Genomic DNA, 16,262 nt, shown 5'->3' on the forward strand with positions numbered 1-16,262 from the left:
TCCTAACTCAATCCACAGACAGGAACCTGGAACTGCTAGACAACCTGCTCCCCACCCTCAAAGAGCACCTCTCCCATCCGCGGTCCAACACTCCTATCCCCTCCAGTCCCACCGACCATGACCTCACAGCCACATACTCCTCAATCAGGGACACACCTACCACCCCTGATCGCCCATCTCTCACCCACAACCCCTCTATCCCAGTTCAGCACCATGCAGTTGTAACACACGCCTCAAACACAGACACAGATCGCTCCCCCTCATACTCCACTCACACCCCCCACCCCTTTTACCAACCCCCAGACCTCCACACATACCATCAACACTCCTCTCACACCTACAGCGGGCATCATTACTCCGCTCACCCCTAACAGCACAACTCATACACAACACACCTAACCTAGTCCAGCACCAGGACAACACGCACTGCGACAAATTCCCCCCTTTATCCCCCCCCATTACCTTCTAACCAATCACGCAGAACACAACTCCTCTCTTAATTTAACTCCCCCTCCCCACAACAGGACCATCCCCGATCCCATTTCCCCTCCTACTATCAGCCCCCATTACCCTTCCTGCTCCCCAACCAGGACTATCAGTCTCCCAGCATACACCCTGACCCCCCCCCCGCCTACCACCAATGCCTTCACTCATACCACCAACCTCCTCCCTACCTCATCCACACCCCTCCCGCCCAAAACACCTCTCCTCCCTAACACCTTCCCATACACCAACACAACGCATACCTCCTCGTACACCAGCCCACGCTCCCACCTGCACACGAATTCCCTGGTCAGCCATTCACCTCTGACTGCCGCCCCCACCTCCACCACCTACCCCTCGATGGACATCATCATGGCCACCCTCACTCAGATCAAAGAAGACATACACAACATCAAGGAACTACTCGCCACCCACCCCATACACCCAGCACCCACCTCCCCTCCCAACTTGTCCCCTACCCCTCCAGCTGACTCACTCAACACGCCCCAAACCGGGCGTCAATTGCTGCCCATAGGCGCAGTAATTGCCCTCGTCCCCCCCCTCGTCATCCCTACAACCCCCCCTCACACAACTACATCTCTCCACCCAACGGGTACCCCACCCCTCCGACTAACTCTCTCACTCAACTCCCCCCCAACATGACCTCACTCCCAGCTAGCAATCGCAACAACCGCCCTCGTCGCACCCACAACTCTACTTCTGACCGCGACACTCACCCTTCTCCGCTTCTACGACCCAGCCCCCCAAAATCACATAACCACCCAACACCTCAACATTCCCACGATACTCAAATCCCCTTAGACCCCCCACACTAAACAGCAGATTCTCCATCCCCAATAACCTTAGAAAAGTCCCTCTCTCTAGAAACTGTCTACCACCTTCAACACACCTCGTCTCAAATGCACTCTCCTCAACTGTAGATCGGCCTCGAAACACTCTGCCGCTATTGCTGATCTCCTCTTATCAACGGACCTTGACCTAATCATCCGGACCGAAACATGGCTAACTGAATCTTCGACACCTATAATGGACATTCTGGTTCCTCCCAACTACCACATTATCAGGCTAGACAGAACAGGCAAATTAGGTGGTGGAATCGCATGCATCTACAGGAATAACCTCTGTTCAGAAAGTCAATTCTACGTCCCTATCATCCCCAACAACCTGGGAATACATCTGCCTTGACATTATCAGTGAGGGAAAACCGATATGTTCTCTTCACAGCATCTACCACCCACCCAGGGACAACTTCACCTTTTCCCAACAAATCATGGATATGATCTCAAACAATTCTGGACGGCAGCTCACCCAAATATACCTTGGTGACTTCAACCTCCACTGGAACGATTGCAAGGACGCGGTGGTAAATAATCTTAAAAACTTCCTCGATGCCCTCAACCTCACCCAAATATGTAACAGCCCGACCCACGAGAAAGGTTCTATCCTCGACCTGGTCATCTCCAAAGAGGAATCTATCCAACTCTACTCCATCCAACCCTGTGACTGGTCAGATCATCATACCGTCACATTCTTTATCAATGAAAAAGTTAAAGTTAACCCGGCTCAAGTATCCAAGCCAAAAGTCTGGAAAAGAGACATGAAAAAACTCAACCCAGGCTCTCTGCCCCCTAACAGGTGCAATCTCCTACTGCCACCGACAGGCGATACGAACGTTCAAACACTGACTGACCATTATCTCAACGCTATGTCCTCTATAATTAATGAGGCTGCACCTTTGCAGCTAAAAAGAGCCTCCACTAAAAATCTCCACTCCATGGTACGACGGGAGACTCAATGAAGATAGACGAGACATGCGAATGGCAGAGCGTACCTGGAGATCAGCTCCCTCGGCAATGCACCTAAAAGATCTGAAGAAAAAGAGAAACGCCTACTTCAGGAAAATAAAACGCTCAAAATCAGACTTCTTCAGCTTCCAGCTCGACCAAGCAAAAAAACGTCCGAGAAAACGGTTTGAGCTAATCAGATCACAATCCAAGGAGCAACCCCAACCACTCATCACTGCGCGTGAGGCACCATCCTGTGAAGACTTCGCTGCTTTCTTTTCCCAAAAAACTGACAACATAAAGAGCGATCTCCTCATTGACGCAAGCCTCTACTCCAAACCACAGTGCCTAGCAGCCACTGAACCAAAAAACAATGCCACATGGTCAACCTTTGGCACATACTCAGAAGAAGAAATTGGCAAACTGCTCAGCACCCTGAAACCATCCAATCACCTCACGGACCCCCTTCCTGCTGCAGCAGTAAAAGACTTTACCCCCTTGCTTATCCCTCTCTGGACTAAAATTATCAACAGCTCTCTCCAACAGGGAAGCATACCTGACTCACTAAAAGTTGGTCAGGTCACACCTCTCCTAAAGAAACCTACAGCCGACCCCTCTGATCTCAACAATTACCGTCCCATTACAAATATTCCCACTCTCGCCAAACTGCTGGAAAAATGCGCACAACTACAATTGGCACATTGAACAATTTGATCTCCTCAACCCGCACCAGTCAGGCTTCCGAGCAGGGCACAGTACAGAAACGGCTATGACTCACATAATTGACGACGCACTTCAAATGCTAGACCAAAACGACACCTGCCTCCTCATCCTAATTGATCTCTCTTCAGCATTTGATACTGTTAAACATGAGAATCTACTAGAGCTTCTAAACACAAGATTGCATCTGTATAAATGTAACAGGTAACAAACAATGTTCTGTGTTGATGCATCCAGCGGGTTTAGGTCATGGTTGGAACAGTAAATGACAATACGTTTCCATTTGGCAGCATAGCAGGCCCTAGTGGTAGGCAGTCTTGCCTCCTTGATGATGTCCATACAATCAGGAGGCAGATTCAGATACCCAAATTCTATGACCCAAATTCTATGACTTCAGGAGCCATATCGCAAGGTTCAACTGTTGCGGATCTGGGTGCTGAACTTCGCCATGGCTCTGGGTGAGAAGACTGGGTGTAAGACGCAGTCGTTGATGAGGCACCACAGAAAGTTCTAGGAACGTGGTGTACCATGCTTGCCTCGCCCACGTTGGAGCAACTAGGATGAGAGTCATCGAGTGCTGTCTGAGTTTCCGTGCCACCAGAGGTATGAGCGGGGCCCGCGGAAAACCGTACGCAAATCTGCCTGACCAGTTCATCCATATCGCATTGCCCTGAGACCGCGGGTGTGGGAACCTGGCGGCGAAGTTTGGGCATTTTGCGTTCTCGTTTGTGGCGAACAGGTCGATGTCTGGATGTCCCCACTGCTGGAAGTACGGTTGCAGCACCGAGGGATGAATCTCCCACTTGTGCACCTGATGGCTGTGTCTGCTGAGCAGATCCGCCATCTGGTTGTCCTGGCCCGGGAGGTGCTCCGCCATGAGGAAAATGTTCCTCTGAATGGCCCACTTCCACATGCTCTGAGCCAAGTGAGACAACTGTGGAGAGCGAGTACCTCCCTGCTTCTGAATGTAATACATGGTCATCATGTCCGTCCGGATCAACACGACCTTGTTGCACAGATGTATCTTGAAAGCCTTCAGTGCCATGAAGATTGCCATCAATTCTAGCAGATTGATGTGCATCCTCTTCTGTTGATCCGACCATAGTCCCTGCTCTGTATAATGAAGATGCGCGCGCCCCCCCCCCACCCCCACCCCAGGAGGGATGCGTCCGTCGTGAGCACTACTTGTGGTACAGGCTCTTGGAACGGTCGTCCCTTGCAAAGGTTGCGTGGATTCCACCAATGCAGAGAGTTGTACGCACGACCGGTAACCAACACTAGGTCCTTCAATTGTCCTTGAGCCTGATTCCACAGTCGTGCTAGACACTCTTGGAGCGGACGCATGTGCAGTCTCGCGTGCGGGACTATGAAGATGCAGGAGGCCATCATGCCTATCAACTGCAGAAACACTATGCCTGTAGTGAGTGTTGTGGCCTGAATTTGCGAATCAGCAGTTGCATGCTGTCGATTCGTACTGAGTTAGGCTGGGCTGTAGCCGTCACAGTGTCCAACGTCGCTCCCAAGTATTGCTGTCCTTGAGCGGATTGAAGATGCGATTTGGGATAGTTCAAAGAAAATCCCAAACTGTGCAGAAGACAAATTGTGCGGGACACGTGGCTGGCGCACTGCTGGGCTGACTTTGGTTGCACAAGCCAGTCGTCCAGGTAAGGGTAGACATGAATGTGTAGTCTCCGAAGGTGTGCCGCCACTGTCGCCAAGCACTTGGTGAACACTCTGGGGGCAGTGGTCACTCCAAAGGGTAGCTCCTTGAACTGGTAATGCTTGTTTTGTATAGTGAACCTGAGGCATTTCCTGTGTGCCGGATGTATGGGAATATGGAAATATGCATCCTTCAGATCCAGAGTTGCCAGGAAATCCCCCTGACTGAGCAATGGCAGGACCTGCTGCAGAGTCAGCATGTGGAAATGTTCTGAAAGGATGTACAGGTTCAAGGGTCTCAGATCCAGAATGGGCCTGAGAGACCAGTCCTTCTTGGGGACTAAGAAATAGAGAGAGTACACCCCCGTTCCGTGCTCCTCTAGAGGGACCAGTTCTATGGCCCCTTTTTTGCAGCATGCTGGCCACTTCCTGCTGTAATAAGGTCAAGTGCTCTGCGGACATAGGATGGTGTCTTGGTGGTAAGTCGGGTGGAGTGGATGTCGGTTCTAAATACCCGTACTGGATAAGTTGCCTCACCCACCTGTCTGTGGTAATGCCTTCCCAGACTGGCAGGAACTGCTGGAGTCGTCCCCCGACCGGTGTTATATGGTCTGGGGGCAGTGACAAGACGTCACGGTTTGGTATTTGCTGAGGACCTGGTGTTATTATTTCCGCATCCTCTGCCTTTGGTGCTGTTACCATGGTATCCACCTCAATTTGTCTTGTTAAAGGTGGTCTGTGCACCACCTTTACTGTATTGTGTCTGCTGAGACGTTTGCCCCCTTGACGGCCCTCTACTACCTGAGCGACTAAAAGAACCCCCTCTGAACTGTTGAGACTGCAAGGCCCCCATAGACTTAGCCTTCTCTGTGTCCTTCTTGATCTTTTCAAGAATCGTGTCAACGTCCCGCCCAAACAAGAAATCTGGGTTAACGGGATGGTTGAGCAAACTTGTTTGTATTTCTGGCTTAAACCCTGAAATTCGCAACCAAGCCTGACTCCGTAGCATCACACTAGTGTTAATGGCCCTGGCTGCAGTGTCTGCTGAATCTAGGCCACACTTGATAGAAGCGTTTGATATCAGTTTCCCTTCCTGAATCAACATTTCCGCCCCCTCTCTATATGCATCAGGCAAGTGTTGCAACAATTGCTCTAGGGTATCATAGTGAGCACTATCGTATCTAGCCAGTAAAGCTTGTGTATTAGCTATTCTCCAAATATTAGCTGCCTGCGCAGCAACCCACTTCCCAGAGGCTTCTAACACTTTAGATTCTTTGTCTGGGGGAGGAGCATCACCACTTGTTTGTGAGTTTGCCCTCTTCCGGGCATTGGAGACCACCAAAGAGTCCAATGGCAATTGACCCCTTATATACGTAGGGTCCACAGGAGCAGGCCTGTATTTCTTTTCAATACGTTGGTTCACCACCCTTGCTCTGGTTGTGTCCTTGAAAATGTCACTGGCGTGCTTAAGGACACCCTTCAGCATCGGCAGCGTCTTCACCGACCTGTCCGACGTAGAGAAGGTATCAAACAGAAAGTCCTCCTCAACTGGGTCTGCATGCATGACCACATCATGGTTCAAAGCCGCCCTTTCAATTAGAGCGTTGAACGCCGCAGTATCCTCTGCGGGGGCTGTCTTTACTTTGTAAGACTGGGTGTCCGCCGTGCCTTGATCGTCGGGCACATCCTGCGAGTCATCCTGATTAGATTCATCAGGATAGTTGAATTGCTCGTCATTCTGGTCATCCCCCCCCACCATCCTCAGTGCGTGTGGGGGGAATGAGTAAAGGCTTGTCCAAAAGGCCTTACGGACTCAAAAAGGACCGGCGAGGAAGCAGAGTCTTTTCTTTTTGAGCGGAATTTGATAGGATTCCATTGTCTTCTCCGGCAAGATCCTCCGTTTGAAGAGGGTGAGTCTTCCGGTTGCAGAGTCAATGTACAACTTCTTTGAGCTTTCAGAAGAAGGTGGAGTGGAGCCGACGCCTTCAGGGGTGGAGGTCGTTCCTTTAAGTTTGGACATCATTTTGCCAGGGTCGGTGCCCTGTGCCGGCTTGCAGTCTGAGGCAGTCCAAAAACTATAGGTGGGGGCCCCGATGGCTGTTTGACTTTTTTCACGGCCATCGCCAACTTCGAGCCAGGTGTTGCGCTGGGATCCCCAAAATGGCTGCGGCTTGATGAGTCACCTCCAACGCGGCCATTTTGTGCTGGTCTTCGAGAATCTTCACCAGCATCAACTTGTATGCATTCAGACTGAGGGGCGTCTGCGACTCAAGTCAGTCTTCAGTGTCCACGCCCTCGAGGGCAGCCTTAGATGACGTTGCACCGTCTCTTCGGGCCTTTGGCACCTTCTTGGAAGTACCGATCTTCAGGTTGGCATCCTTCTGTAACCCCGAAGGGGCAATGACACTGAGACCAGTTTCAGTTTCGGTTTGTCTTCAGTCAGTTTCGGTTTCGAAGACGTACCCACTGAAGGATCTGAATTATTCCTAACCGGGCAAGGTTGCGGGGCTGTAGAATGAGTAGAAAGATCTTGGCTAAGGCCTTCCGGCGATGCTTCGACCTGAGCCGTTGACAAGACAGTGTCACTTTCGACCCCCGAATGTTCGGGCGGATCTTGCTCATCGCTGGAGCCGCCCTCTGCGGCTCCAATAGCCATACCGTCGTTTCTTACCTCGACGGCTTCATCGTCTTCGATGTGTTCATCGTCTACCTCTTCTCCGTAGTAAGAATCTTGATAGGAGACCGGGTCAGAGAAGTGCTCCAGTTCCTCCTCTTGGACGCCCTAGTCGTCCCCAGCCTCGAAGATCACCTCTACATCCGACGCTCTCCGCGCCAGTAGTCTCGCCTCACGTCGAAGAGCGAGCGCCTCTTCCGACCTGAATTTCGAACAGGCCAAGCAACTCTCCTCGTCGTGGTCTGGAGACAAGACATCTGTTGCACACAGGGTGCACGTCTAAGAGAGGGTACTTCGCGTTACAGACTGGGCAACGTTTAAACGGGGCCTGGAATTTCATCGTCGATGGCAATCTTCGTTCGGGCCTAAAAAGCTGAGAGCACACGTTCTCAAGTATCCGGGAACCAGATAAGGTAACTCAGAACCGAACGAAGTACAATACCGATGCTTAAAGAGGCCTTTTGGCCTGAAGAAAACAAGTTTTTCCAATATGTTCCGAACAAGAGTCACGGAATACATCCGAACCCAATGGCGGAAAAAAACAATCGGAGGATGGAGAGGATGCCCATGCGCACTGTAGTCCAGGGGAGGAGCCACCTATCTCGTGATACTTCAAAGACTCTTCCAGGACAACAAGGTGTAATCATCCTGACCCAACACTAGGCGGCGATCTATGCACAAGATATGAATTTAGCGGCCCACATGCCTCGAACATTATTTTTCGCTTAGTCTTTTAAGGTGTCTGTTTGTATATTGTCCTTGTATTTCCACCTCCTCCTGCCTCATCTTTCTGGCGGAGGTGGGTGGGTTCGCTAATGAATCCTGAAAGATCTTCAAGCTGCAAAACTACACCGACAGGTAAGAAACTATTCGTTTTGCAGCGTGAATCTTTCTGGATTCACTATGCTGTGCATAGACTTTGCAGCAGTTTGTTATGTTTGTGGCAGCTGGGTGGAAGATGAGCGTTAGTTGTTGAATATACGTTGAAGCACCTACTTGTGCTTCCTTGTTCATTTGTATATCCACACAGTAGTGCTTAGTGAACGTGTGCACTGAAGCCCATGTAGCTGCCAGGCATATGTCCTGAATGGGTGTGTTAGCCAGGAAGGCTATTGTTGCTCCCTTCTTCCTGCTAGAGTGGGCTTGTGCCCCCTATGCTAGTTCTTGGCCTGCCTGTTTGTGGCGACACTGATGGGGAATTAAACCCCCAAGTCCACTCTATTGGTTTTAATAGAGCAAATTCTGCACAATTAAAATGATCAAGTAGCATTTGCATCGATTTTTATATCACTCACTTTCCTAGCACGGGACCCCATTTAGTTGCAAAAGTGTCTCCAGGTGGAGGCCCGCTCTTTATCAAATGTGGTTTTTAGAAAGCGAGGACTGTTGATTAAGCATGACACCTGGTGGTGTGTGAGGACAGTACTTACATTTTTTTGATATGCCCAACACCAGAAAGGTAATAGGCATAGTGTGCCTCTACCTTCTTTGAGAATCAGACACGGAGCCAGGGTAGCCCCTTGTTGTGTGTTACATGTCACTTTGAGGCAAGCTTACCATGACTGCCCCGTAGCCTCTTTTCCTCCTTTTTTGAATATTAGGGTTATTGTGCGTATATAGGTCTACAAGATTCCCTTAGAATATCCATGCATTGCTGCATGAGGAATAGGTAGCCAAACTAAGACCTAGAATGTCAGATCTCTAGATATAGCTTCCTGGAATCTGGGTGTCTGATCTGGCCTTAAGTGTAGGTGAAAAGGTCCCGTCTGTTGGGGAGCCTCATGTGGGGCTGATGGACATCTCTAGGAGTGGTTAGTACTAAGGCAATCTGATCCACCAGAGGAAGACCAGGTTAAGTGTTAGAGAGGCATTTTCCGAAAAATTTACAGGAGAGGGAGAGGCGGAAAAGTGTACGGAAAAATCCCTGGCCAATTCATCTATAGCGCTTTGTCCATGTACAATGGATGTGGGTATTTGGAGGCAAAGTATGGTCATTTTTTGTTTTCAGGAGTGGCAAACAGATCTATCAAGTTGGTTTCCACTCCCAGAAGGTACTCTGCCAGAAGATTGCCCAGTGCCAGGTTTCCGGAACTAGAGCAGAGGAGAGACACCCTGCTTCTGAAGATTGTACAGGGTGGTCAATGTCTGTTTTGATGAGGACTACATTGCCCTGCATTACTTAGTAAGGCCTGGAGATTAGGTGTATGGCTAGTAGTTAGAGGTTAACTGATGTGCCACCTGGTGATGGGGCCTCTGAACTCCTGTATTGCCATATGGTTGAGATGTGCTCCTCATCCAGAAAGGGAGGAGTCTGTGGCAATGGGGACTTATGGAATGGGGTCTAAAAAAGCCTACCCTGCAACGGGTTGGTGCTGCTCCACCGCTGCCAGAGAGCGATTGGCCTTGGCCTTTACCAGCACTAGATCTTCCCAGTGAGCCTCTGCTTGTGACTATTGAGCATAAAGGCATTCCTGCATCAGGCGCTCATTTAGAAAAAGGGATGGGGTACTATTGCAATGCAGAAGGCCATCGCTAGGAGGAGCACGACATTTCGGACATTAAAAAGATTTAAGAGCTGGTGGAATGGCAACATGCTCAACTGATTGAGGTAGACTATCTGCCTGAACCACGTACAGACAGCATGCATCGACTAAGGGGCCTGAGGTCTAACACTAGCATGAGGGGGGCTGTACTTGGGGAATGAGGAAGTAAAGAGTAGAATCCTTGCACTGGTAGTGAGGGGGCACTCCTACTCTGGCTCCTTTGTAGAAGAGTATCTGGACCTCTACCACTAGAAGCCAGAGATACTCTTTGCTGTGCTATGGGTGTGGTGTGTCGGTCGGAGGGGGTGTGAGAATTTTTAAGACAGTAGCTGTGGCGAACCACAACTAATAGCCATTGATTGGAAACAAGTTCCTATCAGCAAGAAGGGAAATCTTAATCTCTGCCACCTCAGACAGGTGATCAGTTCTTCATATCAGATTCAAGCAAAGGATCAGAAGAAACAAAGGGCACCACTGCAAGATGGATACTGCAAATGATACTGCACTGCTACCAGGAAGCAGGCACACATTTGGAAGCAAGACCAGGAACGCGTTCCTAGCAAACGCGTTAAGTGATATCTGCATGGCTGCCATCGAGTCACAAGTGCACACATTCATAAAACACTACTGCATGTACGCCCATTTGAATAAAGAGTCACAAGTAGGACAAAGTGCTGAAACGCTTGTCAGCAACCTCAACCTCATTTTGATACCACCTCCAAGAGGATTCCCAGATACCGCTCCAAACTCAGCACAGCATATTAATCCAGAAAAGGATGAATGCTCCAGAACAAAACGACTACTTACCAGCAGGAGCGGTTTTGCAGCTTGAAGAGTTCTGGATTCACATTAGACCCTCCACCTTCCCAGAAAATAAGGTTTGCAAGGAGGGTAACATACTTTAGTACTTCAAATCCAAGAGGTGCAAACATGGACAGAGGTCACCAAAATCGGGAAAAAAATTATCTGAAGATTGCAACCACGCACAGATGCTTCTATGGGGCAAATCTTACACAGGAGAACTGGCTTAGCACCAAATGACCACAGATGACCCAAGCAAAACAAAAACATTAACAAAAATCTCTGGTCCCAAGAACTGGATGAGGGGATAATGCACAGGATGTTAAGCCAGAAAAGGATTCAGGCTGAAAAAGTATAGTGCTCTGTAACCTTAAGTGTCATCCATCCTTCCATAAAAAGGTAGGAAGTACAGTTGCACCTATACAATTTGAAGGTGTCCTCTTTATGTTGCAGAGGACAAGATTAGTCCAGCAGCATAAGTGAAGCCAGAAACTAGCACTTTCCCGCTGCAAGATATTCACTCAACACAAAGAATATCCTCCAAGCCTCATGGATCCACCCCCCCCCCACCCCAACCCGCCCCAACACCCCCCCCAACCCCCTCCCCCCGCCCCAACCCCCCCCACCCCAACCCCCCGCCCCCCACCCAAACCCCCCCCCCCCCCCGCCCCAACCCTGTTCTCATAGACAAGACATGAACTGAAATCTTTACAGGGACAGCATCACAGACACTCTCCGATCTCCCTCCCAGGGAGAGGGGTGGGGTGGGGAGTGTCGAGACACCAAACATTGTCATCTGCCAAGCAGACTGGCTGTGTGAGAAGGGGGAGCTCTGCAAGATTTCTGCCTGTGACCAGAGCTGGGGGATCGTATTGCTTACGAATTTCATTATACCTCTGAATGGTAGAGTAACATAAAATACTTCTTTTTCTTATAATAAGAATTTGAATGGACATAGATTTATTATTTGTACGAGTGCAGCCCACAATAGCAGCAGTTGATCTTGGGAATTAAATTATAATGTTGCAGAATATACAGTAGTTTCATGGGAGAATTAAGGGACTGCAACTAATAGTAGCTATTAACCGTAAAGGTTAATCGATATCTTGTTATTTTCCATTTAATCATATCTGGTACTTTTCAAATTAAGCTTCATCAGAACTAAAGACCATCTGAGACAAGCAAATGCAATGAGACGAGGAGTCTATTTCAATAGAGTTGAGCAACGCAGTCAGTCTCATTTATACTCTTGCCCATGTGTGCCAGCAGGTCCGAGAGGTCAGAAGAATATTCTATTCCAGTACCCCTGATGGAAGGCACTATAGCTTATCATGCATCTGTAATAGCTTAAACGGGTGATTATTCACTTTAATTGCCATAACACCAAACAAGCAATAAACGGCAAATGATAAAAACATTAATCAACATCCATGGGAAAAGGAAGATTTAACTAACATGTGCTTTATACCTGGTAATAATATCGAAGAACCCAGCAGAGCCCTTCAACATAAGACTGTACAACTTTGCGACGGAATTTCTCATCAGTAGAATCAACATCAAATTTGTTCTTATAATAACGCTGTTTCCAACCTTCTTCCCACAACCTACAGAAAAAGTATTGTTCAGTTGTCATCTCGACTATTAAGGATGGGAAACAACAGCAAGCGTATGATATGGCGCGGGTTAAAAAAACACAATAACTACCCACAAAGACTTGAACAGAATTCAATACACCCACCAAAGCAGCAATACAAAGCCTTTCAAAATACAGGCAAAAATAACCGTACAACACGAGTGAACTGTGATGCACAGCTATGGTGTGCTGCATTATTATGCATCAGTGCATTATAAAATTAGAGACATTACGAAAACGTAAAATGGAAAGGAAACTATCCGGCAATGTGTCTCAACATTCAGATTCCTTGCACTCACATGAGAGGTGAAACTCAACTCTATACTCCCTAAACTAAATCTTAAATAAAAGCACATTAGTAAACTAACAGCGGCAATTCCAGTTAAATCCCACTAAGTACACTCTAGAACAAGGTGTTTTCAGTGTAGGCAGTTACAAGCTCCTGCAATCATGGATCACTGGAAAAAATATTTAGCGCATTGTGAGAACATTCACATGCACCAATTTAAGCACATTGCTACTCACTTGGGTCAATAGGGAAACAGTTTGACGCCTACACACGATAGTGCATATAAATGAAAACACTAGTTTTACTGTTCGATATTTTTCCACAACAAAAGGTTTTTCTAGCATGAATGTACACTGTCTAACCTCCACTCTAGTATGGTTGTTTAAGGAAAAAAAGGCACTACTGGTGTTATAAATCTTTAGCCATTAGGTACATTAAAGAAGCATATTTTCTCATCAAGTGCAGACAGGACCACACTACAAAAGCATGCACAGTATATTTCACTTCACCCAACCGTTTTCATTAGGTCATTCTTAGCTATACAACACAGGGCACAACCACACGGGCAACTTCACATGCATCACACACAGTTAACACAATGTCTTGACAATCTAGGTTATATTCTCCATGGGAAAGTGTCTTTGGAGGACGAAAACCACCATGCATACTAATTTAAGTACTTCGATTGAACAGCTCAAGCTTATTCATCTCACTGGAATTTAGTGGATATTCTAACCTTGCACATTAATTACTGGCGGATAAAGAGGTCACAGTAAAGCATTCGAAGGCACTGCTGCTTCAAGAAAAACTGCATTAATTAAAAAGCATCCATTTGAACAATTTGCTAACAAAGTGCTACTAAAAAAAGACGTCACCTGATGTTGTCCTCTGGTTCAGGGTCGCTGTCACTGTCTTCAGGTTTTCGTTTAACTCCCGATGGGGATGGAGATCCATCAGAGTTGAAACTTGTATTAGGGGATCCTGTAGGAGTCTATGGCGGACATTAAGCAATTTCAAAAAATTCAACAATTTCATTACAGATATTTTAGGTGATGAATCATAGAAAATGGGCATTCATTTGTCACTCCTCTCAAACTATATCTGGTATTTACTGCACGCATTCAGGCAAGGAGGGAGGCATTCAGGATGGGGGGGGGGGGCTAAATCTACACACCACTCTAGAGGAGATTAAAATAATCGCAAAAATCTACAACTGTATTTAGCCTTTCCAGCAGCGATGCCGTCCCACGCATCTTCATATCTACTTAATTAAAATCACAGTTTGGAAAGACAGATGTCACTACAATACAGCCTTACCCCAAGAGTTTAATCAAAAGTGTACATGCCAGTATTAATTCCAGTCCCCCCCCCGCCAGAAGTGCTAATGGATGTTTCAAACCCACTCAATGGTAAAACCGTGGGAACTTCATCAGGACCTGAACTCATGTGTGTATTTCTTCACCTGAGGTCAGTAGTACTGATTAATGGAAATATTCACTTTGAAACTAGTATAGGTTCTACCTGAGGATTCACTAAAGAGGTGCTGAAATGAGACTTAAAGGAATGGCATTGGACTCGATAACAGATCGAGCGCACAGAGAAATGTATTTACCACTCCTATTCCAAGCTTACATCTAGAGCCTCCCTCTGCAACAGAAAGGGAACAACTTCTATATTACTGCACTTCCTTTCATGCATAAAAAAAACAGGACTGGTGTATGAGTGGATAGAGCTCTAAAAATATTTGTAAATTTTCACTATAAAACAAAGAAAAGTAAACAATGCACTTTCACAAGTGTTGTCAATCTATATTTAAAGTATAAAAATGCCTTTTCCTTGCAATCAAGTACAGCTAAATATTGGTTAACAGGTTATAGTATACAAGTCAATTGAGCTTTATTTCGATTTAGAATATAAATCATAAAAGCGAACAACCATAACAATTCATTTACAATGGATTCAATATGTACAGGTAAAAAACAAACACACCAAATCTTGTCAGTATGGAGCTCAGTTAAAAAATAATACAATTAATCTGAGTTAAAAATACGAGACTATTCGTATAACTTCTCGCTTTTAAGTTTTAAAACTTGATTAATACTTTTAAAAGTTCGCTGAAAGTTCAATAAATGACTCTTTATTGATAGACAAGTGTTTAGCTTAAAAACGCTCTCTGTCTGACCGCGCATTTCAGAAAGTTTGCGACAAGATAAGTTGTCCTCTCTTCCTCCAGTTGCTGCAGAAATAGAAATGCTAGACAGAATTGTCTGTGTCCAGTCTGTTTTAGTAGTGGGACCAGCCACTTTTTCCTGAAATCGTGGCAATATTTGCAGAAGAGGATGGTGTGCATGGTCGAGATAGAGGGCCAGATAGACTTGTTTCATTGTGAACTGTAGGTCAATCGGGGACAGGTTATCAGGTTTATCAATATGTGCAATGTTCCGGGTAAGGTGGTCGTGGCACATGGGGTCAGTTGGATTGATCATGAATATCTTGGAAAAATGCTGGACCCACTCCTTTTCATCTATTACCACATCTATTTTAGGGTGATCTGTATTATTTGCTAAGAATATAGTGTACAGTAACTCCTTGCTTCGGGCGTAGCGGATCACACAATTATAAGGCTTCCATTTGCGCACCTAGCAAGGGCACAGTGTTGGGGACACTTGGACAATAGTAGACCTGTTTCTCTGCCTTTTAATGGTGCCTTTGTTTTAAGGGCCAACCACAGGAGAGAGACATGGGCGCCAATAGCTGCTGGCTATTGTTTAGAATGGTGAAATAAGTGTCTGCGCCTCGACATGAAAATATCACAGGGGCACCAAGAGCTAGAACGATGGTGCAAATGTTTTAGAATTTAGCATGAGCTCCAGACAAACTTAACATAGGGGGTGGGGAAAATACTTTTTTGGCCTTTGTGGGCTAAAGAAAAAGGTAGGTACAGCCACAACATTTTATTGCGAGATACTAAAAAAAAAACTGAATATAAGTACTGTCATCCCATTCCATCACAATCTATTTTGCCATGCCAAACTGAAAATAAAGAATAAAGTGCACTAACCGTATTCTGCATCCGCATCTGAAAGGCTGTCTGTCTTGGATTGTTTACAGCTTGAGGACCATAATTATTCCTCATACCCAACGCCTGAGGAGCAAACTGACCAGTCTGCATGAAAGAAGGCCGGTCTTGTTCCCTCTAAACAAATCAATACATAAAGGGAAGATATGCAATGGCCAATACAAGTGCAGTTTAAATTGCAAGGCAAATAAGTTTCATTTAGAATGCTGCATCAGATCAAAACATGCTACAGTCTCCTCATACGATTGACATTCATCGGATAAACACCTTCCAACTTCAAGAGTCAGGCAATGACAACGTATTCATCAAAAACTGCGTTACAACTCAAATGAGAGGAAAGTTTGGGAAGGATGTTTTAATAAGTACCATTTAACAAAAAAATACAATTCCTCTTTCTAAACTGTTGCCGTGAATGCAACGCCTTACAAGGGTTGAATACAACACCGCACAAGAAAGATTCACGGTGTATGGGAAATGTTTTGACATTTGCCTTTCAGAGGAAGTTTAAATCTTCAAATAAAATAGAGCATTGCACCCCCATCTCTTTACTGGTATAAGTTAAGTTTCCCGACATGC

At 46.6% G+C, this 16,262-nt stretch overlaps 1 protein-coding gene across 1 annotated transcript in view; it reads right to left on the reverse strand.

The window, feature by feature from the left end:
• The window catches only part of XRN2 (5'-3' exoribonuclease 2), a 380,297-nt gene that overhangs the window by 240,286 nt on the left and 123,749 nt on the right, over window positions 1-16,262 (reverse strand). Inside the window, exons 15-17 of the mRNA XM_086927507.1 lie at window positions 15,669-15,803; window positions 13,483-13,598; window positions 12,154-12,289 (exon numbers count right to left, since the gene is read on the reverse strand). Of these exons, the coding sequence (XP_086783633.1) occupies window positions 12,154-12,289; window positions 13,483-13,598; window positions 15,669-15,803 (387 nt within the window). The remainder of the gene's footprint in view (window positions 1-12,153; window positions 12,290-13,482; window positions 13,599-15,668; window positions 15,804-16,262) is intronic.

This window comes from Lissotriton vulgaris, chromosome 6 (assembly GCF_964263255.1).
Source record: "Lissotriton vulgaris chromosome 6, aLisVul1.2, whole genome shotgun sequence".
Classification (NCBI taxonomy): Eukaryota; Metazoa; Chordata; class Amphibia; order Caudata; family Salamandridae; genus Lissotriton; species Lissotriton vulgaris.